Source organism: Microplitis mediator, chromosome 9 (genome assembly GCF_029852145.1).
Source record: "Microplitis mediator isolate UGA2020A chromosome 9, iyMicMedi2.1, whole genome shotgun sequence".
NCBI classification, from domain to species: domain Eukaryota; kingdom Metazoa; phylum Arthropoda; class Insecta; order Hymenoptera; family Braconidae; genus Microplitis; species Microplitis mediator.
Window position 1 is genome coordinate 3,769,964 of NC_079977.1, and position 27,926 is coordinate 3,797,889.

Below are 27,926 nucleotides of genomic sequence, written 5' to 3' on the forward strand. Positions count from 1 at the left end.
CTCAGGGGTATGAAAAAATGATGATTTTCAATAATTTTTTTTTTGTAGTTAATTACTTTATTTGACAAAAATAAAAACATAGCTTTATTAGAACACGTTTCGATTTGACTTCACGAAAATTTCAAAAAAAAAAATTAATAATTCAAAAAGTTATCGCTGTTTTTGTAGAGCCCGTTCCTCCCGAAGTCCTTTGCGGTGATCATCATAAGTCCTTGGAGATTCATCTAAAATCAATCGGACAAGAAAAATTAGTTTTATTAATAGATAATCTTGTGCCTGATCGAAGCTTTTTTTTTTTTTTTCGAAATTAACAAAATGGCGGCCTCAGGAAATTTTTTTCAAATTTTCGAGAAAAAAACCGACAGTTTATTGTTAAAAAAAAATCGAAATTTTGAAAAAAAAAAAAAATCCTTCGATCAGGCACGAGTTTTTAATGTATTTCAAAAGTACAATAAATTTTATTGAAATCTACCGAGCAGTTTTTAAGTTACAGTGATCACCAGTTCAGAAAACATAGTTTTGAGAAAAACGCATTTAAAGTTTTGCTATGGATTTATGTCGAATTATAAGAATTATTTAATAACTTACACTGAGTCATCTATTCCTGGACCATATAATAGCTCTTCAGCCGACATAGCAGCTTCCAAAATATCGATTTGCTGGTGCCTACGTTGCAATCGACCTTCTCGGGTGTTATCATTAGCGCGCTTATCTGCTACTTTGATACGTGCAGCATCCATTCTTTCTGCATACCGATGAGAATTAGGCCCACAATTAAGTCCTAGTGTATTCATCAAGACTAATAATGAATTTATACCCTCATTAAATATACACATAGCAACGTATGCAGCTATTTGTACGATGGTAAAACTAGTATTTACCGTTTTTGGGCATATTTTCCATACTAGTTGGTTAAAGCTTTCATTATTATTCTGATTGAATCCACCTACACATCTTGAAAGTAAATTTTCATTACTAAGATCTTCGTATATAGGCTTGATAGCTTTTAAAACATCAGAAGGTAAAGGAGAATAATCGTGAGAAAAGGTATCAAGCTCTCCTCTTGCTTCAGCGCGCTGGTAAGAGCACCAAGATTCTTCGCCTTTTGGACACATATCATGATTCGGTTTTTCATCACTCGAGCCGTAGTGATAAAAGGTTGCCATTATAGCAGATTTCATATTTTCAATAGAATCACAATGCCGGCGTATTGCTAAACCATAGTACACAGTTAGTTTGTCTATTAATTTTCCTGTGAGCTTACCTCGACCACCAAGACCTTTTTGTTTACTCTTCAGCGTACGTAATCGACTCCCCATCCGCTTTTGGACATGCCCTATACATTCCTTTTTATTTACAGTTGTATTTTCGTAAGGATCTGATTTTATAATTCCTGAATAGGTCTTGGAGTCACCATCACCAATATAGTTGGCATACTTAACTCCATATTTAGTTTCAGAATACGAAAACATTTCGACCATCGCATCCACCTCCATTTTCCCAGAAGACCCTTGATGATTAGCAGAACACACATCTTCATGCGATTGATACCATTCCTCGAACTCAACAGTATTTGTTTTTTTTTTCCAATACTCACATAGCTTACAATATGCACTTTTAATGTTTATGTCAAGAATCTTTCCAGTAAAATAGCCAATTATAGAAGAAACTCCAAATGACGATGTATATCCCCGTTTTTGCCAGGTTCCATCTCCCGATACAGTTAGATGATTTATATCTTCATTTTCAGTTGTTGGCATTGCTTGCTTTTCTTCATTCACAGCTTTCGTCATGAAGGTTTCTGCGACGGCTTTACTACAATTCAAAATCTGTTTCAGTAAAATTGTATGCGTAGATTTATCTAAAAAAGACGGCATGTCCATCAGGCCGCAAAACTTGCACAATCCTTCGTATCCTATTCCTAGTATTCTCATTACAAAAATGAAACGTCTGTTTATTTCATAAGAATGCCCAACGAAAGAACAGGAAGGAATATATTCATTTCCACAGTTATTACATGCAACTACAATTTTGAATCCCAGCCCACGTGTACTTGCTGTTTGAAACACTACATTTCCATCACATTTTTTACATTTTATAAGAGCAGAAATTGCAGTGAATACCTGAATAAAATTTATTATTCGAAATTCAGTACTGCTGTCTTCAGGTACATCATCTTCAGTGTTTTGTTTTAATTTTTTAGAAGATGTACTCTGAATACTTTCATCACGTTCGGCTGTTTTCGGATTAAAAACATTCTTTCTTTTGACTGAACGCGACTTATTAATTTTTTCAGAACTCCGAAGTTCTCTTGAAACCTTTCTAGAATCACGTCCCATGGTTAATAATTTAATTCACTTGAGAAATAATTTATCACAAAACTATCGACTGATCAGTGCAACGACTACAGGTATACTGGCAACCAAAAATTATTTTTCAGTTCTTGTACTACCTACAAATTGTGAATATATGTAGAAGGATATATATATATATATATATATATATATATATATATATATATATATATATATATATATATATATAATTATAAATACATTAAAATGGGGAGATATTCATGACAATGAAACCCGAAAGGTCGGTTGCTTGCAGCTGTTTCTAGCTACCTGCTCTCGAATGCCACGTAGCACCCGAGCGTCCTTTGGTCATTGTTAAATAACTCGAAAAGAATTTGTCGGATTCACTTCAAATTTTCACACAATATTTTTAAAATATTATACTTTAAGAAAATGCAAAAAAAAAAAAATCGATTTTTTGAAAATTCTGACTACCCCTAACCCCTTAAGCGGACCTAAATAAGTATTTTTCATATTTTATACTCTCATTAGCTCCTATGGATATAAAAAATCAAAATTTAACATCTTTAGAACCTATGAAAAATATTAATTCTCATTTGGTAGGATAAATACTCTATAAAAAAACTTGGAGAAATTAATTTCGAGAATTTCAAAATTTTGCATGTATAATCTTTTTCTTATAAATTTTTGTTCAAACGGAAATTAATAATTATAAAAACCAAAATGAATTGAAAAGATTTTTTGCGAATATTAGTATCTAGATTTTTTATGTTACTGCACAGAAAAAACAGATATCTTGAGTCAAGAAAATATTTTTGAAGACAAACGTTTTCGGGAACCAAGTCAAGAATTTCTTGAGCCAAGAGAATTCGTCTTGGTTGGAGATTTATACTTTATCTGAGAAAATTTAGGTCTCCAAAAAAATTTTCTTGAATCAAGAATATTTACCTTCAGTCAAGAATTTTTTTTTTTTGTGTGTGACAAAGATGAACATACATTGAAATTGAACAATTGTTCTCTTCGGGTAAATGATTTTTAATCAAAAATTATATTATTCGTAAGTAGAATATTTTGATACACGATGTAATGGAATTCAAATTGGAAACAATAGAAAATCCAGTGATATTTCGATAATTCGCGAATTGTTTGAACTATTCGCGAATTATTCGAAAATTTCCGAATTATTCGAAATTTTACGAATTATTCGAAATTTTCTAATTATTCGCTTTTTTTCGAATTATCCGGGAACTTTCGAATAATTCAAAAATTCTAATTTCGAATCGAATATTAATATTCGATTTGATTCCATTCGAACGATATTCGATTCGATTCGATTCGAACGATATTCGCACACTTTCTTGATCCTAGAATTTTTAGATTCTAGCAAAGTTATAAATTTTGACTCGAAGAAAATTTTTTTCTTCAATTCATAGTTCAAAATTTTTCTTGTGCCAAGAAATATTTTTTTCGATTGAATTTTTTTTTATTCCACTGTGACCTAAAATTTTCGGATACTTTTAACTGTAAAATTCTATGCGTGTATTGAAAATAAATATAATTTAATTTCAACCAATCAATATTGTTACATAGTTGGGATGTGGATACTCTATTATGTATGTAATCTGCCAGCTTGGACTTGGCAATAATTCCTGTAGTAATATATATGTATATATATATATACAAAATAGCAGAGTAGAGTAGCGTATTGTATTGTATCAATCTAGTGTAGAGTTATCCCAATAGCAAGCCAGCTTTGCATGGCCCAAGTGATAAACATCAATGTCAAAGACGACATTGTGGCAGAAAACTTCCGCTTGATTTTCTCCTATTACTTATCTGCAATTTCTTGTCCCACTAAACAGACTTAAAACGGGATAAAAATTTTCTTTTCAATGCTGTTGAGTCTGTCGTGAAAGAAAAATTTCCGCTCATTTTATTTTCTTTTTTTCTTTAAAAAAAAAAATAAAAACCTGATAGAATATTGATGTATTTACAAATACTTTATATTACAGAAGATTAAATTAAAAATTTAATTTAATCTCATCCGGATTTTAATATAAAAAATTTTTGATGTTAAATTTTTTTTACGAAGGGTAAGTTCACTTTCTATGGATTTTTACAGTATATATAAACTCAGTAAAGAAGGATTTCTTGGTGCAAAAAATTTTTACTTGTCTGAAAAAAATTTTTGTATTATGAATTGAAAAGAAAAATTTTCTTGAAGAAAGAAAAAATTTCTTGCCTCAAGAAACTTTTTTTTAAACGATAATTCAAAAATTTGTGTAGGCAGATAGAATTTTTTTGCACCAAGAAATTTTTTTTTGAGTACAGCTAAAAATTAAAAGTGAAAAAAAATTTCTTGCGTCAAAAAAGTTTTTTTTTTAAACGATAATTCGAAAATTTCTGTAGGCAGGTAAAATTTTTTTGCACCAAGAAATTTTTTTTTGAGTGCAGCTAAAAATTAACAGTAAAAAAAAAATTTCTTGCGTCAAGAAACTTTTTTTTTTAAACTATAATTCAAAAATTTCTGTAGGCAGGTAAAATTTTTTTGCACCAAGAATTTTTTTTTTAGTGCAGCTAAGAATTGCAAGTGAGAAAAAAAGTTTCTTGCCTTAAGAAAATTTTTTTTGTCCATATATATATAAATATATGTGTTAGACTGTAGAGATGGTAAATTATTGGAAGAAAATTAGGTAACGTAAATTAAGTGCTGACTGGTTAGTAATTCCGAGTGACTAATGGTGTTCACATGATTGAGTGTAAATGAGTGTTTTTCAAGTATTTCAAATAAAAACATTGTCTACAGACAGATAATTTTTATTTGACAATAGCTTTAGAAATAAAAACCTATTAATTTTACAAACTCTTAGCAGTTGATAAATTATTAAGTGAATAATTACAATAGATAATTATTTTCAATTAAAAAAATAATTTATACAGTTTCATCATGAAAAAAAACTACAACTTTAATAGTAATCGCAGTAAATGAAAAAATTATTAACTATCACTGGTAATGTTGATTTAACATTGAATAATAACGAGCAACCTGCAGTCACTACGTGACGGCCCAAATATCACTACTAAATTTATAAAATACGCAGAAAAAATGGATTTCTTGCTGCGAAAAATTTTAATTTGCACCAATAAATTTTATGCATTATCAATTAAATACAAAAATTGTCTTGGGGCGAGAAAAGATTTTTTTGGTCAAGAAATAATTCCTTGCGCCAAGTAATTTTTTCTAGTTCTAAATAAATTTTTGTTTTCAATTCACAATGCAAAAAATTTATTGGGGTAAGTAAAAATTTTCTTTAGGCGAGTAAAGATTTTTTGTGTCAATGAATCCTTTTTTTTTCTATCCACACTTTTTTGGCTTTGAGAAGTTTCCTAAAACCAAAAGGGAGCATAAAAATCTGTCATTTTGGAATAAGTAACGCGATATAAATAATATAGATATATATTCAGTGACATTCAGTCATATTTAGTGACAGAATAATTAAAGTATTTATTTATTTAAAGAAAATAAATACGATCGTCTTTTTTCCCGCGTAATTTAAATGTAATTCGAATGATATAGATAAATCTTTTTATCTCAATACTTGGCAATTAAAAAGAGTTTAAAGTATGAAAAGGCACAAATTCAAGTCAAGACCTATATAATGATACCAATTTCAAGAACATTAACTAATTCTATCATATAGATATGGCGGGAACAAAATTTTCCTTATTCTCTTAATAATATAGAATAGATAACAATTAAAATTTAAATAAATATTACATTAGCGTAATTGAATAAATTTGATGGTGAAAAAATGGCAAATCCCTTTTGATTTATTAGAAAAAATTAAAGCTAAATGTTAGCTATGACTCAGTAATTTTTGCTATCGCATGGATAATCTCAGTTTGTATTATTATTTTTAATTTAAATAAAAAAATTACTTCCATGTAGTCTTTCAGCGTTTAAATTTTGTACTCAACTAAAAAAAAAGGGGAGAAGGGAAAGAAAAAAATAAAAGTTTATAATAATCACAGTGGACGATAGAAAAAGTATAATATTTAATGAAAAATTACTAGCTCGAGTGAGTAATTACTATCCGTAATTAAAAATTTAAATTTATCAGTAAAAAAATAGAAACTCCTTTTGATTTAATAGAAAAATCTCTAGTTAAATGTTACCTATGTCTAATTTTTACTGTACAAATAATTTTTTAATCTCATGAAAAATAAATTACGACATTTGTTTAGTCATTTTCGGGCGATTTTCTTTCGTAAATAAATCACTTGTAATTTTTTATTTAAATTTATTTACAAAAATACGAGATTATTTGAATTATTCAAAATTCCCGCCTTAAAATTCAAAAATTGCACTGCAAAAAATTGGGAGTGATAACGAATTTTATATCCGAATTCACTCCGGATTTCATTCGCGGTCACTGCAAATTTTTTTTCAGTGTAAAAAGTAAATATTCGATACAAAAAAAAATATATATATATATTAGGGTGTTTCAAAAATTGAAAGTATAACTAAAAATAAAAATTTTGGTACCATTCCGAGCTCTTGATAATGATATTAAGGTTTGCCTCAATCCATTTTTCTATTTTCCATTTAAATAACACGGGAAAAAAATTTTTTTTTTTTTAGAATTTTCCAGCATAAACAAATCAACGGATTTTTATGCACAACAAATTTTTTTGTAGGAAGTTGAATGCTCTACAAAAAAAGTCTCTTATCATTTTTTGATAAATCCCACTGTTCAAAAGTTATTTAAGCTTCAAGACAAATTTATAGTAAATTTTGAGATTTTTTTACTTTTCCGGCGAAACTATCAGTCTTATCAAAAAATATCATAGAAACTTTTTTGTAGATAATTTTATTCCTTACAAATTATTACAAATAAAGTTTTTCGAAATTCTGCGTTGTTTTCAAGTAATTTCCATTTCAATGTCTAGCTCTTAAAAAAATAGAATTCTGATTAATTTTAAGAGCTTGACATTGAAATGAAAATAAATTGAAAACGATGCGGAATTTCGAAAAATTTTATTTGTAATAATTTGTAAGGAATAAAATTACCTACAAAAAAGTTTCTATGACATTTTGTATTAAGACTGATAGTTTCGCCGGAAAAGTGAAAAGATCTCAAAATTTACTATAAATTTGACTCGAAACTTAAATAACTTTTGAACAGTGGGATTTATCAAAAAATGATAAGAGACTTTTTTTGTAGAGCGTTCAATTTCCTACACAAAGTTTCATTGCGCATAAAAATCCGTTGAGTAGTCTGTAAGCTAGAAAATTCTAAAAAAAAAAAAAATTTTTTCCAATGTTATTTAAATGGAAAATAGAAAAATGGATTCAGGCAAACCTTAATATTATTATTAAGAGCTCGGATTGGCACCAAAATTTTTATTTTCAGGTATACTTTTAATTTTCCAATACCATAAAAAAATTTGTTTTTTTCTGAAACACCCTAATATATATATTTTTTTTAAATAAAAAAAATTCCTATTGTATGAAAAAATATATTATTTATATATTTTCAATAACCTTTGAAATATATATTGAATATTCCAACAATACAAGAAATATTCATAATAAAATATCATTCAATAAATATAAGAACATATAATATAACTATAAATATAAATAATGAATACACACCTTACACATCATCGAGGGGTTGATCATCACGCGGAGGTACTCTCGCGTTAATAATCTCGTGGGTAAGGGATATTGAGCCGCGGCTTCCAGGTAAATAGTAAACTAAACATGATACACCCACGAGGAACAGGAAGAATAGAAATACAAGATCGAACATCAATAACGAGTTTAATGTCATTAACTGCATCATGAATATCAATGTATCACTTTACAGTTATATTTTTATACAATTACATTTTTCAATATTGATATGGATTTTATATAGTTTTCATGTCATATGTAAATTTTTGTGCACGGGTGTTATCATGAAAGCTCCCATTCACTCAATTGTTACTATTTCCCGTATCACCTTGATCCAATTGTTTTTTTATTGAAGGATGATAGGCATATACTGGTAGACGACTCAGTGGTGATTGATACCTACTACATATTCCTATAGTCAAATGCAACAGGAAAGCGTAATTTGATTTTGATTCAATGCGCGTTCACCCTCGGAAAATATATTGTTCTATTCCCGAGCGTATAGTAGCTATATATGTAAGTCGTAAACATTTTCTGTAATAAATTACCCTCAAGAATAACCTTTCTATAATAATTTTTCACAATTCTTCGGGTCAAAAATTACGATTATAGTTCAGAGTTTACTCTAGAAAAAAAATTCGTTACATTGAACTTCAAAATTTGAGACAATTCTGAGGTGACCATTTTTGGAAGATTAGAAAAATTAAGGCGTACACAGAAAAAAAAAGATTTCTTGGCTCTAATAAATTTTTTCTGTACCATTGAAAATTTTTGATTTCTATTTTTGATGCAAGAAAATTATTAGGCAAAGTAAAAATTTTCTTGCGGCTCGTTTTTGAAAGGTTCTTATAAAAGTTAAAAAACATTCATAATGGGGTGGCCACAAACCGGGAAAACCGAGAAATATCATGGAAATATCAGGGAATTTCAAAAAGTATCCGGGAATTTAATTTTAACAGTTCAAAATTTAAAAAATTTTAAATTATACACTAGTTATAAAAATTAGGGGATATTAAAAAAATTTCAAATTTTAAAGTGATTTTCCCCAGGTTGTAACTCGAAGGAAAATGGTCATAGGACAAAAACAAAAAAGGCAAATTGTAGCTTCAAGTGTCTAGTTTTCTGATCTGGTCTTTATATTTTTTTATTTTGTGCGGTTCCGGAGTAATCCTAAGAAAACTATCGAAAAAGAAATTTACCAAATTTTTGGTCGTCTTAAAAACGGTCCTCGAGCTTCAATAAATTTTTTTCGATAATTAAGATTGATTTTTGATTGCTCCGGAACCGTGCATAATAAAAAAATTTTAAGACCCAGATCAGAAAACTAGACACTTGAAGCTACAGTTTGACTTTTTGTTTTTATTGTACGACCATTTTCCTTCGAGTTACAAACTGGAGAAAATTACTAAAAAATTTGAAATTTTTTTAATATCCCTTAATTTTTGTAACCAGTGTATTTTGAATTTATTTAAATCATAAAATTTCTTATTAAATATTTTAACTTATACATTTTTAACATCGAATAATCAAAAGTAGGCAATATTCATTCATTTTATTGCCATTTTTCCTGGTTTCTCTTATGATTTAATTATCAAATTAAATTACTAAAAATGAAAATGTAATAAAAACTTTGAATATCTAAATAATCCGAATAAAATTTCTAAATCAGGGAAAAATGTGAAAAACTTTACTGGAAAACTGGGAAATATCAGGGAATTTTGAAATCATTTCTTTGCGCCCACCCTGATAATTAACTTTTTTTTTTTTTAATTTTTTTCATACCCGAAATTTTAGTTCGAATTATTTTTACCTCGAAAATTAAGAAAAACATTTTTCACAAGTACTCAGTTGAAAATTATTTTTACTCTTGAATGTTTTCAAAGTTCAGAATCGTCTCAAATTTTGAAGTTCTCTATTACGGACTTGTTGGAAAATCATTTGAACTTTTTTTTTACAGTTTGCGTTTTTCACGATAAAAATATGAATTTAAATAAATTTTATTAATTAGATGTTTTTTTTTAAACAAAATTCAATTGCTTGTAACATTGTTTCAAAATAATGACGTTATACATAATAAATTAAATATATATATCATTTTTATTTCGAGGTGGAAGAAATATTTCCATAATTCAATTTCAAATGAGTTTTAAATTAAAATTACACGTAAAATACGGGATGAAAAAGTTTTGTAGAAACAATATTACTATGAATTAAATTTCCTACAAAAAAAATAACATAAAGTGTAATGTAAACGCGTGTTAAATAAATTTTTCAAGCGTGATAATAGTTTTGATAATATAAAAAAAGTTTTATCCCCGAAATCTGACGAAAATATAAATTCAAATATAAACAATGATGCAGACAAAAAAAGTTTAGTAACAGATTGTTCAAAATAAAACAATTCAAGCTCCAAAATTTGAATTTCAAATTAATCGTCTCCTATTAATAAAATTATTTTGTAGCCTCGTAATTGAGATAAAAATTTTTAACAATAAATCAAAGCTTTTTATTTCACTATTTTACGACAGACAAATTAAATTATGTAATAAAAATATTACTTATTTAATAAAATAATTAAAAATTTTAATCACACTAAGAGCACTCATTTATGTAACCGTTAAAAATAAAAAAAATTTTATCGGCACTTGTTACGTTAAAGCAACCGTTAAATGTCTGTTTTATTGCTCGATAAAATAAAAATTGTTGACTTTAAAGTTGTTTCATGTTAAAAAAAAAAAAAAAAAAAAAAAGGATTGAGACAGATGTTTATCAGCGGATAAAAAAGCGTGAGATATCTGTGCGGTAATACCGTTCGAGAAATACTAAAAGGTGCATGTTCGGTCGTTTCTCTTGAAGCCACATCCCCTATACACCCTTTAACACCCTACACCCTCTCTGACGTTTCTCGAGAGATTCTGGGGTTCCCTCACCCACGCTTGTACGTCAAACGCGCATCCACCAACGCAACAGTTGCTGCGCGCCCATCGTGTGCGTCCATTACCGATCTCTACCCTCGTGTACTCTTTTCGAGAAAAATTTACTCTCCATTCTAACTCCGGCAGTTTTACTACATACTTTCATTTAGTAACAAGAAAATCTTCCATTCTATGCCACACAAAAAACATTTTTACTCGATCCAAGAAAATTTTTATTTGCCCCAAAAAATTTCTTACGCAAATAAATTTTTTCTAGTCTTCAAAAAAACTATATTTTTATTTCTTATGCCAATAAATCCTTTTTTTTTCTGTGTACACATAAGAAAAATGACACCTCAACTTAATTTGAAATCGATAAAGAAGTTTCTTCCATTTGTACTGCAATCCGGGTAAACTGTAATCTATTAGTTTTTTCCGTGGAAAAATATGACAGTCGGAAATACTTTATTTGTACAGATGGTTTTCTTTTATTTTTCAAGGCATTGAATGAAAATTTTTATATCAAGTTCGATGAACTAATAAAATTCTTGAAATAGAAAAAAAAGTGTTTTATTGAAAAAATTCTGTGGAAATGAAAAATAGTTTATGAGAGACTTTTTTTTGACTGTTAAGTTGATAGCTGCAATCAAAAATTTATTTTAGAGCTAACGAACGAATAATTGCACAAACACAAAAGCGCGATATGCTCAGCTCTATATTCAAATTTTTTATTTCGACTGAATCAGCATAGACTTTATTTTATTAATTACTTAAATAAATGGAAAATCGGTTTTTGCACATGAAAGTGAAGGAAAAATGTATACTTTAAATACCGAGCCCTAGGTCTAGATTTTCTGTGGAATTTCTCTAGGATTCAGAGAAGTCTTCTGGAGCTCAAGGAGTTCGAAAACAGGGAAGTTTTGGGACTGGTCCGCGGGGCCAACCGATGTCCAGATTTTTTTTTTACTACACGGTAAGAAATGCATGGCCTGACGGCCATACTGACATTGCGGCGTCCGCGACAACGTGTATAAAAATAACATTTATGGTCAAAATATATGTAAAAATATATGATAAACATCAGAAAATATATGTGGCCAATTTAACTATATTTTCTGATATATTTTTTTTCATATTAAAAAATATAATACTCATCATATACGAGTCCGTATATGTTTAGCATATATAAAATATATATGTCAATCATATACAAAAAATATATTTTTATCATATATGAAAATATATATTCTTTTCATACACAAAAACTATATTTTTATCATACATAAAAATATATATTTCTATCTTATACGAAAAATTTCGATCGTAAAGCACATCTCAGATGCTTCGCATCATGAGTCGTGCAATATATTCTGATCATATATAAAAACATATATTTATATTGTGTATGGAAAAAAAAAGTTTCTTATTCGTATGACCAACTGCAATTAAATTAGATCTAAATTTTAATATACTCTTTAAATTGCAGTTAAAATTTTCAAAATTAGTTAATTTGATGCGAATATATATACCCATATACATATACATACACTGAATAAAATATATGCTTAAATATAACAAAGAAAATATATGGTGCCATATATAATATAAATTATATGCTACCATATATTTCATTTCATGTAAAAATTTTATATTTTTTAAATATAAAAGGAAATATATCAATACAATATATTAAAGGTAAACGTTTATATAGCTTAATATAAAAAACATATAAGTTACATATATGGAATACATATATTTACTACTGCATATAATTTTATATTAAATCAGCGAAAATCTCTATATGATTTTTTATAATATACAATATAATATATCATATATTGTTTTGTTGCAAACATATATGATTTTATATATTTTAACCATATATTGTTTTTTCATACGGGCAATGCCGAGGGCACAATGCTACTAATTTTTCCCGCCATAATTTCTGGCATGTCAATCAATGTATACTATTGTATTACCACCAAAACTATATAGATGTCGCTAGACTAGGTTTCTCTGCCACAAACAATGTGGATACTGCAATGCAGTATGGGCCTGACGGCCATACTGACATTACGGCGTCCGCGATAACTATTGCCAACGTTCCTATTCCCGCAGTGGTTGAATCATCTATGCATACAATTTTATAACCTATAAAAATCTTCGATACCATACAGTATGGCCTTCGAGCCCATACTGGCATAGTGATAGCGCAAAATATTTCTTACCGTGTATTAAAATTCGAAAATCTCGACAAAAGTTCAATTTGGAGTTCCAATTTGTCTCAAATTTAGAAGTTCTACACGGAGAAAAATCTTGGTTCAAAACCTACTAATTTTTATTATGCTGTCGACGAAACTTGAAACAGTAAGGGAAGCATCCACAAAATTATTATGCTCTTATGAAAAATTATTATGCCGCATCACAATTATTATAATGTATGGAAGTAATTTTTATTAAATCTTATCGATAAGTGTCTCGCGCGTAGTAAGTATTATGATACAGCATAATAATTTTTCGTATGAGCATAATAATTTTGTGGATGCTTCCCTTACTGTTTCAAGTTTCGTCGACAGCATAATAAAAATTAGTAGGTTTTGAACCAACATTTTTCTCCGTGTACATATTGAACTTTTCGTGAATTCTTTTATAAAAAAATGTATACGTGGGCCATAGGTGAACTGATTTGCTCGCGAATATTCAGCAACTATTTTCTTCAAAGGTGACCTTATTTTATAGCAAGATATATAAATGGTATTTAAGTGTTTAAAATATAATTTATTTCTTGGAAAAAAGACTCAACAACAGCTATTACGTGCTTCTCATGTTATAATGAGGCAACAAGAAAAAGAAAATTACTAGCAACGATATATTTTTTTAATTTTTCTATCGAAAAAAAGCGTATTTAAAGTACGATCATATATTTTAAAATAAACACTTAGTATTGATAAAACGATATTTTTAAATATTGATTTTAAAATGTTCACTTTCTCAAGTACTATAAAATATATGTAGGCAGTGCATAAAACGAGTTATTATGTAAAAAAAAAATTGCAAGTCCTCAAAGTTTATACCTGATATTTTAAATGAAATATTGGACAAGTACTTTTAGGATTATTGGAGAATATTTCTCATTTAGTTTAATAATTCCTTAGTTTTATTCAAACGCGGGATAATTATTCCGACAATACATGCAATATTTCGAATTTTCACTCGAGTGAAAAATTTTAAGGGTCAATTATTTGTAAAAAGTAAACGTATGCTAAAATTTTAATGATTGCAAGAATTTGCTTAAAATAACAGTCCGTACAATCCAGGATGAGAATCCATGCAATCCTGACTCGAACTGTTATCCTCTGAATAATCGATCGTTAAAGGAATTCATGTTTCCACACGGTTTCGTGATTTGTGAACATGAAATTCATTGCATATATATTGTAAGTCATCACATAGTTAAATAATTCAATTAACCCTTTAAAGACGTACATTTTACAAGTATTAATAAAATTTATCAGATAGTTGGGATATCTTGGATGAATAGATTTGAATCTTTATGATTTAATGTAATACTTCCTTAGATACCCATGTGAAAGGAGTTCATAAGTGAGCTTCCGAATTTGAGACAATTGTGAATTTTCAGTAGGTCATTGTTGGAATTTTGAAAAAATTCAATAGAAGATTTAATCTCCAATATTCATAATTCTGCCCTGTTATGACAAAACGACGTATCTCGAGATACGCTGTTTTGTCGTAACAAAGCTAAAAAGGTTTATTTAGGGTCACTTAATAATAGGGTATCATCAAAATTTAACTAATTTAATTAATTATGCCAATAATATTGATCAAATGAATCAAATGAATTTAAAAGAAATGAAAAAACGTATATTTTTTGCATTGGAAATTCAATCCTCGAGTTACAGCGTTTTTTCATAACAATTTCATCTATTTATCAAAATAAGCATTAGTTTGTTACGATACAAAAAACGTATCTCGATTTACAACGTTTTGTCATAACAGAAATTAATTTTTCTGTTAAATTGTACTCAAATTCTGTGGAAACTTTAAAAGCTATTTTCTCGAAACTATAATTTTTGAGATACGTCGTTTTGTCATGACAGGGCAGTAATTGGTTATAAAGTTTTTTTTTTTATGTTTTTCAAACCAGCAAAATTTTCAAGTCTAATTATTGTTGCTGAAAAAATTAAGAAAAATGTCTTAAACTTCGTTAAGTGACATAACTACGAACTTTTTCTAAACTGTAATTTCAAAGAAAAAACCAATGGTTGACTAAATACTATTAACATATTTAAAAAAAAAGTCCAAAATTAGTTCAAAATTAATTTTTAATGAATGTATTTTACCCGGGAAAAATTGATCAAATTTCGAGCTTTTAATAGAGTCAAAAAAACTCTACACAAGAGTAAAAAAATTATCACTTATATAATTTTAAGTCAATTTTTTTTTGTTCTTGTATTTTCAGAATATTTCAACTAAATATATTTGGTACAACAAAATATGACAGTTTTGATTCAAATAATTTTATAATTTGACGGAAATATATCATTTATTTGTGGTAAGTAATTGATATATTTGTGACGAAGATATTAAATTTGTGATAAATAACCTAAAATTTGGCTATACTATACATATATTTGAAGCTCTTATTTATTTGTCGCAATAGGATCATTTCTTTACCACAAATAAATCACTTATTTCACGCAATTAAACTACTCAAATATATTATATCTTTCTCACAATTAAATATTTATTTGGCCGTATCCAAATATACGATATATTTGGCTCAAATAAATCTTAGTTGGCTCAAGTAAATCTTTTTTTCGGTGCAGTTAAAAATCGTTTAAAAAAAGTTCGTTATTGTATCACATTTTGAAATTTTGAATAGCCAACACTTTTTCAACAGTTTTTTCAACACGAGTTCCCTAAAAGTACTCAATTAAAAATTATATTTACTCTTGAATGTTTTCAAAGTTCCAAAAATTATCAACTCAAAGTTCACAATTGTGAACTTTTTTGTAAAATTTTTCGAACTAATTTTTTCACATGGATATTTGTATTTTTCGACATTGTGTGTTATGCTAAAAATAGTATATTTTATCAAACGCGAAGTATATGCTTTAGCTTTTAGGAAACATGTCCGGTAAGTACATTAATTTACCGTTTTTACTTCCCTTCACTGAGGTAGAAAAGAGATGTCACGAGCAGTGTCTTTTTATTTTTATTTATATTAATGCTGCACTATACCACCGAGAACTAAAAAAATTTCCGAAAATTTTAGGTCATTTTAAAAAATTTTATCTCGGATGAAAATGAGCTGCCATCAGAATAAAAACAGCTAGATTACTACAAAAAAATCTACCTGACTTATTCTTAAGCTAGCAATGTCTCAAAACGAGGATTAATTTCATATGCGAGACTTTTAACTACTCAGCACTTGTGTTTTTTAATGTCTCGCTTGCACTGTGTCGACATCCCATAAGTGATAGTGTCGTGAGAGAAAAATTCTCATAACGAGAGTGCTGAAGGGTTAATCCACACTTTCCCTTTTCTACTGCCGTTAGCTTCCTGAATGTGGGGGTCGAATAGGAAATGCAGTCTGAGTTATTCTATTAGAGAATTAATTTTCAAGGCAGAAAACGTTTATAAATTTTATTAATAAATATAATATGAAGCAATTAACCCTTTACGTACTGCATCTACCAAGGAAAATCCATTTTTCAAACGTGACTTTGAATGCTAGTAAAACATTTTTGGCTCGCAACTTTAACCCTGCCATTTTTTTTTAGAGAACTATATACACGTTTCAATATCATATGTTATAAATGACAAGCATAGAAAGTTTATTGTAACGTAAAATGGAAAAAGATCGATCAAATCGAATGAACTGAGAAGTGAATTGTATGAATCGAAGAAATAAAACCCTGGAATTACAATTTATTCAATTCCGTAGCATGGCCATGCATAGAAAGTAGAAAGAAAAAAAATGGGTATTAATGTTACGACGTCAAAGGTTAGAAAAATATATCCTGGGGTCTGGAATAATTATAAATTGCATTGAAATACTGCTCTGGTATCTAAAAAATTTTCTCGGATAAATGGAAATTTTCGAATAACCAAAAGATGTCTTAGATCTTTTAAGGGTCAGAACTTTTTTCTCTATCACACTCAAGTCGACGAACGGTATCCTTGTTGCACTTGCGCAGTAAATGGATACTTTGTAATGCATCGAGCTACGTTCTTAATTTTGCGTTTAGAGATTTTGTTTGAGAGAAAAGCTTGGGCAGAAATTAATATAGACCCTCCTTAATGACAACTTTTAAAGCAATAGATCAAAAGTTTTGGCCGACTGAACGGGGCTCTTTTTCATTGGAGATTAGCTGAGTAGGGATGGTAAAATCGATTCCGATTCTACACGAGAATCGATTTTGTGGTCAAAAAACTCGATTATTAAGACTCGACTCCCAGTTATCTGAATCGATTCTTAGTAATCGGGTTTATAATTTATTTTTAATGCCGAACTAAGGACTCTATTGAATGAAAAATGGCGTAAAGTAATTGTATATTTTATTACGAAAATATTTCAAATTTAGTGTCTTCTGTGCGTTCGCATCGTTTTCTTATCTTACATTTTTTTATTTTTGATCAATCATCTTACAAATATTTTGATGACATATATAGTTAATTTCCTTTTCATTATCGCATGAAAATCGCATCTAAATAATATAAAACTCATTTTCGGAATATAGTTTGTAGCTGTACTAGTATGTCATATTTGTCTGTACCAGTTTAGTCATCATGACATTAATATTGTCTGATTTACTTTTTTAATAAAATGTAAAATTTCTAATATTTTCATAAATTTGCATTCTATTATACTTTTAACCTCATTTTATTGGTTTTATTTTTGAATATCAAAAAAGTTCTGAAATTTTAATTTTCTTGAAAAAAAAATTTTTTACTCAGAATCCATTCAATTTAAAAGAATCGATTCTTGAGATTGATTAATCGATTCTGAGAATCGAAATTTATGAAAAAAAAAATCGGAATCAAGAATCGATTCTTCATCTTAAGTTTCCATCCCTATAGCTGAGTTGACCAAATGACTGAGGGAAGAAGCAAAATTGAAATCTGAATCATTTTATAAGATGAAGTTGCGTCTAAACAATAAGATGTAGCACTGTGTGTGTACACAGCCGCGCAATACAGCTTCGAGTCTGGAGATAACAGTATCCTTCAATTAACACTAACGCGTTACATCAAGTGGTTCGGTGACCAGTTGCTAATTGATTTTTCTGTCACAAAAATTGAATTTAATCACTCTACAAGTCTCCAAAAGCGAAATTGGTTTATACTCTCTTGTCACCTAGTGGGCTGTGGCGAACTAAGATTTTAAGTAAATGAAATTATGTAATGGATTCTGTCCAGACTCATGTTAGTCGTAGAAAGACTTAGAAGTGTTTCTTTAATTTCATTTTCTAGTTGCTCGTAATAGATTTTAATCTTAATTTTTGATCAATTTGTAAACTTTGTAAGCAAAAGTAAAACACAGAAGATATGAAGATTTTACTCTTGATTTGAAGTTCGCGGGAAATTTTTAAATTCAAATACTTAAGATTTGAATTTTTTTAAATTTTGAGTTTCTTTACTTTTTAATTAGCAATTAAATCTGTGTTTAGAAACGTCCTTATTTTTTAAAATAATTTCCATAAAAATGAAAAATATTTATTTCTTTTTAATAACAGCTAAAATATTAAAAATAAGGTCAATAATAAGAATAATAAAGAAAAAAAATAATATTCTACCTTTCATAAATGCAAAGTAAATATGTACGATGACAATAAAAAGTATTTAATAATTTCATATTATTTGACAAAATATTTTTTTTACTAAAGCTAAAAATAGTTAAATCTGAAAAGAGAATATAAACCTCAGCAAAAAAAATGCGTAAAAAGAGATTAACTCTGAAGGGGAAATAAAAACGCATGCAATTAAAAATATAAGGTTTGCTGAATTTCACAGTAAATTTTTACGATTTACTAAAAGTGTACTTATTAATAAATAAAAGTACATTTTGATAAATGACGTAAGTTTTGTAATCATGTTTTATTTTTAATAATTTGAATTTTAAAAAAATTGAATCATCGAACTTAATCTCAATTATCATATACATAAACATATATACATATCTAACGATGAACGTATAGAATTAGATCTCTGCCTAAGTCGCAAAGTACCAAAAAGTAACACATTGTGAGTGATAACGAACAGAGAAGAGATGGAAAAATTAATTTGTGGGGTGAGAAGTATTTCGACTAAGTATACGACAGCTGAAACTCCCCAATTAGAAGTGTCTATCATACCCCATCTAAGACACTGTGTTAGAAAGTACAGGTTGGAATTGTTAAACAGTCAAATTCCATTAACTGGGACAGTTAGTTTACGGAAGAGCGGAAATTTCCTTGAAATTCTCACTTAGCAAATGTCCCTTCTCTTTTTTAAAAGTAAACTACAACGCATGCGCTCTTACATCGACATATAAATGTATAGCATCGGATGAAAGACAGCGTAACCTATAATTAATTAATGTAACGGGACCTAAGTCCACCTCTTCCACGGAAGCCGTTGCCTCGCCCTTTTGGGCATAAACGCGCTGCGGATTCCCATCTCTTCCACCCAGACGACACTCTCAGTCAAAACCAAAAGTGGACATTTACCGGGGGTATAATCAAAAATCCCCATTGCGTGTGGTATCTAACCACAGCCACCACGAGTCCTACCTCACTCGGGCCCCCCACTCCTTCCACCTCAGAAAATAAAGAGACTCTGGCCGAAATGGGGCTTGGAATGGGGCCCCCATGGTACCAATTCCCTGTATTGGTCTACAGGCTGCAGATAAGTATTGAGTTGCAGCATAACTCATCACCCTAAAAAGGGTTTCTTCCACATTATCCCACTTGGATCTAGGACGGCAACTATTAAAAGATTGCCCTCTACCGTCATCACCAAATAAATAAGTGTAACCTATAGTGGGGGTCGATTGAAGGGAAGTTCCGACTTCATGAATTTGACTGTATATTAAAACAGGCATAGGGACGAGTCACTGCGAGAGGCACGAGCTGTACAAAGCCATCTAGTAGAGTGGAACCGAACTACCATACATATATTTGTCATTTCTTCATTTTTGAGGTGGCAGAAATGCTTCAATTTATAAAAATCTTCGACTGCGTGCAGCAGAACCAAAAATTTCAAAAATATAGTAATAGAGCAATAATTGAAAAGTAAAATACAATAAAAACATTCGAAATAAGGAGCTTTCACAAAATGTTATTTCTTATCTGGCATAATCTAGCCACTTTTAAAACATCTAAAAGTGCTCTAATTCTCTATACAAATAAAGAAAAAAAATGTATGCACTTCGAAATGTAACTCATCAGGGGGCGCGTGTGTTTTAGTATCACTTATATTCCAACAAGTTCTGATAAGTTTAAAAGCCTCTTGTGAGAAAGAAGCTCATAACCCACCTTCTGAAGAGTTTAAAAGTGACTACAATGCTTTAGAAAGGAAATAAAACACTTGGATTTACACTTTATGAATATAGAGTTTTTTTTTCTTCGCTAGAATAACTATTACTTCTATTTTTATTTGGAATATCGTTAAAAATATAATATATATTCATAAATTGTTTGAAGTTTTAGTTTAAATGCTAAGCAGTAGGAACCGAAAAGTTTTCAAACAATTGCTTATATAGACAGACGAACAAACAGATAGACGTCTAACACAATAAAGCTATAAAAGTTTTAGTGATGACTATATAAAATCCTAATTAAATAGTACAGTACTTTTCTAAAAAAGAAAAAAAACTTTTTTTAAATAGAAATGACTCAAAAAAAAATTGGAGTACAGAAAAAGTGATCAATAGATGGCGCTTCTATTATATATATACTATACATAATGAAAAAACCGGTGACCATGGCCAGGCGTGGGTTCGAATCCCAGCGGTTGCCAAAAGAATTTTTCACACAAAGAGTGTGAGGTCTTTCGGCCCTGAGGTTCGTCCCGTCGCCGATTCATGAATTTGATCTGGTTTAAAAGTTGAATTTGATTTGGTTGAGATGTGAATTTGATTCTTATATGAATTCGACTCGATTGGGAATGCCCAAGACCTTAATATACATATATATACTTAAAAAAAAAAAAAAAAAAAAAAAAAAACAATGAAAAAGATTTTGAAAGGTGGTTTTTGAATTGTGAGCTTAATAAAGATAATTATTATCGTATTATTGTTAAATATAGTACGTAGGTATTTATTGAATGTTTAGATACTTTATATGTTAAAGTTGGCTAGATTGAGAATTCCCAAGGCCTATTGTACCTCTTTTATATTTTTTCAATAAAAAAAACAAAAACAATGAAAAAAATGGCGGCTAAATTTTTTTCATGAAATTTCAGATTTAAGTTTTTATGAATTACAATTAAACAATAATTCAAGTGTAAAAAAAAAAGATTAGTTGGAAGTTATTGCGTTTACCAGCATCCGTAATATTGACCGACATCACGGATTTTTTTTCACAATTTTTTGTTTTTTAATCATCATTGCTAAAAAATTGACTCAAAATCGTGTTCATTTTGTTCATTAATAAATTATCGTTCAAATGCTACGCATTTCGTTCAAGTTTGGCATATTTGAACGGGTGTAAGTACGTTTTTTACGTGAGCGAATCATCGGGTACCGAGTAAGCGATAGTAGAACACATCTCATTGCTTCGCAAAATCAATTAGAAAAATTAAATTAACAACCCGGCTTCCCATTTTGGCGACAGCAGAACACTGCCTCCGCTTCGCGATCGAAGTTTGCAATATATTTTGTTCTTTACTGCTCATATAGAAATTTTTAATTAAAAAAAAGGTTACACGATTAGTTGAGAGAAAAGATGAGAACGAATTTTTGTTGTTGTTTAATAGAATATATATCTGGCACTGAAATAAAATTACTCGCAATCCAAGATAATAAATAGTAAGAGATACTTGAAAAAGTTTTCGCATTGCTACGGGGTCGATAATGAGCTTACGAGCTACTGAAGAAGCCCTTCGCAGTAAAAATTGCCGGCTGATCCGGACATGGAAAAAGTTTGCGCAAGTTGGGTGTCATGCAATACGCAAACTTTCTTCAAACTCGCTCGAGGTAACTTCATAATAACTACTTGATACTTTGAATACTTTTATTAATCGTTAAAAACCATCAGATGTTTTTAAATAAAATAGTAATAATTAATTTATACAAACTGAGTGTAAGTTGAAAAATAAAAGCATTATTTTTCCAATGATATTTTTTTTTTGTGGTGGTTATAGTGCACTTTTAAACTTTATTCGTTGTGAAATATTTCATTTAATATTCAACAAAAGTTATTGATCTATCTATACATATATGTATGTATGTATAGATGTATATATAATTCATTATTTAAATTGCGATTAAATAGTTTTCAAGATAAAATGTACTTTCAGCCGTTAGAGTATGAAAAATTTTTTTTACGGACCTGGTTATTGAATTATGCTTTAATAGCTGTTCATTTTATGCAGAATTCTATGATTTATAAGATCCATTTATTAATTTTTTTTTGTAAAAAGAAAAAGTAAATTATTACTTTGAAATTCCTATTTGACGCGGGTAATTTAAAATAAATATTTGTTACCTTATTAAAAAATTTTTCTATAAATTTTTTTTAAAAAATGTTTTTTTTTAACCCAAATTCTGTTCGTAAAGAAATTTTTTCTCAAGAAATTTTTTTTTTTCAATTTCAAATTCAAAAAATTCTCGCGCTAACAAATAATTTTTTTCTGTGTACATAAATAAAATTATTTAAATATTTAAAAAAATCTGTCACGTAAATTAATGTGTTTTTTTTTTATTTTGTAATAAAATATCCAATAAAAAATGAATAATTATAAAAAATAAAATATTTCAGATGATATTAGAGTCATGGTAAGACGAGACCGCATTGAAAAAAGCGATAAAAAGGAGGAAAAAAAATTGCCAACCGTTGATGAAGAAGAGAAAGACTTGAATCAAGGTTTCGGTGATTGGCTAAGATCAAGTGACGGTGTGGAAATGATGAGACTTTTTGTAATTGCGAATTCACTTCTTGTTTTTGTCACAATCGGTTGGCCAAACATACAACAAGTATGGTCCATAATTAAGGATTACATAACCGGCGAGGACGAATAATTTAAGATAATCATCATAAAAGTATGACAATATAAATGAAAATTACTACAGAAAAAAAAAAGATTTCTTGGTTCAAAAAATTTTTCTCGTCCCAAAAAAATTTTTTTTTAAACAAATAAATTACAAAAAGTAAAAATATTCACTTGTAGAAAATAAAAAAAACTATAGGAATTTTTCCAAAGATTTTTTTTTGTAATTTATCGTTTTTAAAAAAAATCCAAAAATTATTAGACGTTGGCTAACTTGAGTATCATGAAAATTTTTGTTTTCAATTTATAATAAAAAAAATTTTTCGCGCCGAGAAATTATTTTTTTCTGTACATTACAGGAAAATTTAGTCAGGATATTAAAAATAAAATGTATTTTTAAAATTGACAGATAAAAAAATTGAATTTTAATGAATGATAAAGTACCTAATGCTCATCTAAGACTTGGACGGATATTAAGTTTACTCCTCGTTTCTTAAACAACTATCGATTTTCGAAGCACTACTTGAAGAAAACTAGCTCAACGTGAGTAATTGTGTTACTCGGCTGAATTTTCCTCAATTGCATCCTAACGTGAAAGTGAAAAAGCTTCGTCGCAAGAGGAAATAATATTCCCGTCGAAATTTTTAAAATAAATATAAACTTTACTACCAATGCATTAATAATAATGATAATTTGTTAGCAAAAAAACTTGATGGGTAATTCGGTCCGTCTAGAAAATTTTTTAATTTAAATTATTTTATCAGCCCAATGCTACACAGAAAAAAAATATCGACTGAAAGTAAATATTTTTGATTTAAAAAAATTTTTTTTAAAAACTCAATTTTTTCGGACAAAGTAGAAATTTTTTCTGACCTAGAAAAATTTTCTTGACTCCGCGAATTTTTACTAACAATAAATTTTGAAAATTTAAATATTTAAATTTTGCTGAAAGTTTAATTGATTTTTGGCGGGAAAATTTTTATTTTAAATTTAAATTGCAAAAAAAATATGACGACTTGTTACTCAATTTTTTGAACGATATGTTATATGAATATATATCGAAATTTTTCATATTAAAAAATAATAACTCAGAAATTGAAAATAGACGAGAATAAAAAAAAAATTAAGTTATGCTGGCTGTCGCTATTCGCGGTGTTGTTTTACTGATCGTGATTGGCTGGTACAGTAACAGCGTTTGGAAAATGATTGACGGATATTTCAAAGATAAATTTGAAAAATATTTGCGTGATGAGTACAAAAAATATCCGCAAATGAAAAAAGATGTCCAAGAAAAATTAATGGAAAAACAAATAAGCGAAATTGTCGACTCTACGATAATCGATAGTAAAAATAAACCTAAAGAAAAGCCATTAGAGTTAAATTTAAATAATAATGAAATTAATAAAATTAAATCAGTTAATTTGGGTCATGGAGAAAATTTAAAATCAAAAGATGAGTTACGAATGAAACCAATTAAAGAAATTAATAAGAAAAAGAAATCGAAATTCAAAAATTTACGTTCGGATAATAAGGCCAGAACTGAGAATGACGAAAATGATTTTTCGGAGTTTGAAAGTGATGGTGATAAAAGAGGAATTAAATTGAAAGGTATACGAGTGGCGAGTTTACCATTTAAACCTAAAGCTGATATTGGTAGTCTTGATATTATTTCAGAAGATGAATTTTGTCCAATTAATTTAGATAATTATGATGAGGAAACGTGTGGAGAAATTAAAGTATGGCCTTAATTATTTAATTTATTTGTAATTTAAAATTTAAATATCAATTTTGAGTTTTTGTTTGAATCCTATATATATTAGACTGATTCAAAAAAATCAACTATTTTTTTGTTCTCGAAACCTCCTATTAAGATGCCTGTTAAAAAATGAGCTTTTAATATTAAAATCTAGAGGCCGCTCATTGCAATTTTTTATTTCCGATTTAAATAACATGGAAAAAAAAATCTTTAAGTTTGGAATTTTGTACCTTCGCAATGGCTCATTGTACAGATAAGCTCAGGATATGATTTCGTAGGGAATTAAACGTTCTACAAAAAAGTCTCTTATCATTTTTTGATAAGTTCGTCTGTTCAAAAGTTATTGGAGCTTGGAGTCAAATTTAAAGTAAATTTCGAGATCTTTTTACTTTTCCGGGGAAACTATCAGACTTATCAAAAAATTTCATAGGATCTTTTTTGTAGAAAATTTTATTCCTTACAAATTACCTCTGATAAAGTTTTTCAAAATTCCGCATTGTTTTCAAATTATTTTCATTTTAATGACAAGCTCTTAGAAAAAATAGTGTTCTGATCAACTTCAAGTTAATTTTAATAAAGAAAAAAGTCTGTGTTAAATATTTAACACTTTTAGGTGTTAATTTAACATACTGCTTTTGTGTTGTTTGATCAATTCATTTTTAACACAAAAAAATTTTAATTGAAACAAAAGTAACATCTGTGCTACTTTTTAAACAAGTGTTAACACTTTTAAAATTCAACTTTAACATAGAGCGAGTGTTAACTCATTAAATTAACACGAAGAATGTGTTGAATTTACCGTAGTCATACATAAATTTTTATAAGTATCAGAATAACACAAATAAAAGTGTTAAATTAACACTTTACGTTTGTTGCAGATAACACTTTAATGTGTCAAAGTTTTAGAACCGGTAACAGAGAATATTAACATTCTTTTGAGTTATTTTTGTTACACAAATTAATAATGTTAAAACAATATTATAATTTGTGTGAAATGCTGTATTAACACACAGTTTTGTGTTAAATTTCACACAATTTTTTTACTGAGCAATTAATATAAAAAATATATATTAAATATATATATGATATAATTAAATATTTAAATATTTTAGTAATTTCATAATAAAAAAAATTTGTAACTGCGTTAAAATTTCAAAAATTTAAATAATCTATATTATTAAGAGAATAAGGAAAATTTTGTTCCCGCCATATCTATATGATAGAATTAGTTAATTTTATTGAAACTGGTATCATCAGATAGGTCTTGACTTGAATTTGTGCCTTTTCATACTTTAAACTCTTTTTAATTGCCAAGTATTGAGATAAAAAGATTTATCTATATCATTCGAATTACATTTAAATTACGCGGGAAAAAAGACGATCGTATTTATTTTCTTTAAATAAATTAATACTTTAATTATTCTGTCACTAAATATGACTGAATGTCACTGAATATATAGCTATATTATGTATATCGCGTTACTTATTCTAAAATGACAGATTTTTATGCTCCCTTTTGGTTTTAGGAAGCTTCTCAAAGCCAAAAAAGTGTGCATAGAAAAAAAAAGGATTCACTGACACAAAAAATCTTTACTCGCCTAAAGAAAATTTTTACTTACCCCAATAAATTTTTTGCATTGTGAATTGAAAACAAAAATTTATTTAGAACTAGAAAAAATTACTTGGCGCAAGGAATTATTTCTTGACCAAAAAAATCTTTTCTCGCCCCAAGACAATTTTTGAATTTAATTGATAATGCATAAAATTTCTTGGTGCAAATTATAATTTTTCGCGGCAAGAAATCCTTTTTTTCTGCGTATTTTATAAATTTAGTAGTGATATTTGGGCGACTGCCTCACGTAATGACTACAGGTTGCTCGTTATTAATTACAAAAATTATAATAAATAAAATTAATTATTTAAAACGCACTATAAAATTTAACTTCGTGTTGTATAATTTACGAAAGTTATATTAAAAGTTTATACCCGGATTCGAAAAACACAACAAACTTTAAATAAATATAATATTAAAATTATGCAAACTAGAGTAGAAACTTCCAGTTAAATAATTTTATAGTACAACAAATTTTTTTTTTTACTAAATTATTTAAATGCGAAAGTACTATTGCATAGTTTACAAACAATGTTCATTCAAATTCTTCGAAACAATTTCCGCGCGCTTATAAAAAAATAAAAATTTTTATGAACAAAAAAATTCAAATTTTATAAAATATTCAAATTTTTTAAAAATTCAAACAACCAGAGAATTTATAACTTCAATAAATAAATATTTTCCCACATGTGCAATTGTTTGTTTAAATAAAATAATTACTCACTCACACTCCGAAAACCCGTCACTTAATTTCAAAATCATCAAATAAAAATTTAATTTAAATATTTAATTGCAATTTAAAAATTCAAAACCCAGAATTTTATAAACAAAATTTATATAAAAACTTTAGTCTGTAGTTTTGTAGGTTAATTTAAAAAATATATGATTTAGTATAAAATATTTGAATTTTTAAATATTCAAATTAATTTACCAGTGAAGGATAATTATTTAAAATAAAAAAAAATATTTAATTGTATTTACTAACCTACTAATTTTGTAAAATAAAATATTATAATAAAAAATGAACTAACCTAGGATACGATGATCTGGAGCAGGATATTTATTTTAAAATGATTATTATTTTTAAATTAGAAATTTTTTAACACCGATAATAACTCACTATTTTTTAGCGCTTGTTTATACATTTTTACACTTATATTCACAAGTTAACATACTTACATTACGAATTAACACTGACAACACACGATAAATCATCAAATGAGAGCGCGTCATTCTCCAGTATGTCGCACTCACACACACTCACTATATACATATACTACATGCTCGCACATATACTTTTTAAATTTATATACACATATAATATATATATGTTACATAAACCTGTGTCTATGTGAATGTTCACAATCCTCCTTTAGTTTGAATATTTCTGCACGAATTTTTCGCGGGCAGCACTGTCGCGCTTTCAAAAATCATG

The 27,926-nt window shown here is 28.2% G+C and overlaps 4 protein-coding genes across 4 annotated transcripts in view; 2 read left to right on the forward strand and 2 right to left on the reverse strand.

Moving 5' to 3' along the window:
* The window catches only part of LOC130675045 (uncharacterized), a 33,900-nt gene extending 25,734 nt beyond the window's left edge, over nucleotides 1-8,166 (reverse strand). Inside the window, exon 1 of the mRNA XM_057480501.1 lies at nucleotides 7,975-8,166. The gene's annotated coding sequence lies outside the window, so the exon portion shown is untranslated. The remainder of the gene's footprint in view (nucleotides 1-7,974) is intronic.
* LOC130675048 (uncharacterized) lies at nucleotides 1-27,741 on the reverse strand. The gene is made up of 3 exons (XM_057480504.1): nucleotides 27,523-27,741; nucleotides 589-2,452; nucleotides 1-224 (listed from the first exon to the last, which is right to left on the reverse strand). The coding sequence occupies exons 2-3, from the start codon at nucleotides 2,337-2,339 to the stop codon at nucleotides 221-223; spliced, it is 1,755 nt and encodes a 584-aa protein (XP_057336487.1). The 5' UTR covers nucleotides 2,340-2,452; nucleotides 27,523-27,741; the 3' UTR covers nucleotides 1-220.
* LOC130675052 (uncharacterized) lies at nucleotides 21,834-23,178 on the forward strand. Its single transcript, XM_057480509.1, has 2 exons — nucleotides 21,834-22,110; nucleotides 22,895-23,178. Exons 1-2 carry the CDS (start codon nucleotides 22,047-22,049, stop codon nucleotides 23,152-23,154), a joined length of 324 nt encoding a protein of 107 aa, XP_057336492.1. The 5' UTR covers nucleotides 21,834-22,046; the 3' UTR covers nucleotides 23,155-23,178.
* Nucleotides 23,536-27,529, forward strand: LOC130675050 (uncharacterized). The gene has a single exon (XM_057480507.1). It carries the CDS (start codon nucleotides 24,254-24,256, stop codon nucleotides 24,869-24,871), a length of 618 nt encoding a protein of 205 aa, XP_057336490.1. The 5' UTR covers nucleotides 23,536-24,253; the 3' UTR covers nucleotides 24,872-27,529.
* Nucleotides 27,742-27,926: the final 185 nt, after the last annotated feature.

Coding starts and splice junctions, on each gene's coding strand:
- LOC130675050 (XM_057480507.1), top strand. CDS start 24,254: ATGCTGGCTGTCGCTATTCGCGGTGTTGTTTTACTGATCGTGATTGGC.
- LOC130675048 (XM_057480504.1), bottom strand. CDS start 2,339: ATGGGACGTGATTCTAGAAAGGTTTCAAGAGAACTTCGGAGTTCTGAA.
- LOC130675052 (XM_057480509.1), top strand. CDS start 22,047: ATGGAAAAAGTTTGCGCAAGTTGGGTGTCATGCAATACGCAAACTTTC. Junction 22,111..22,894: donor TTTCTTCAAACTCGCTCGAG/GTAACTTCATAA, acceptor AAAATATTTCAG/ATGATATTAGAGTCATGGTA.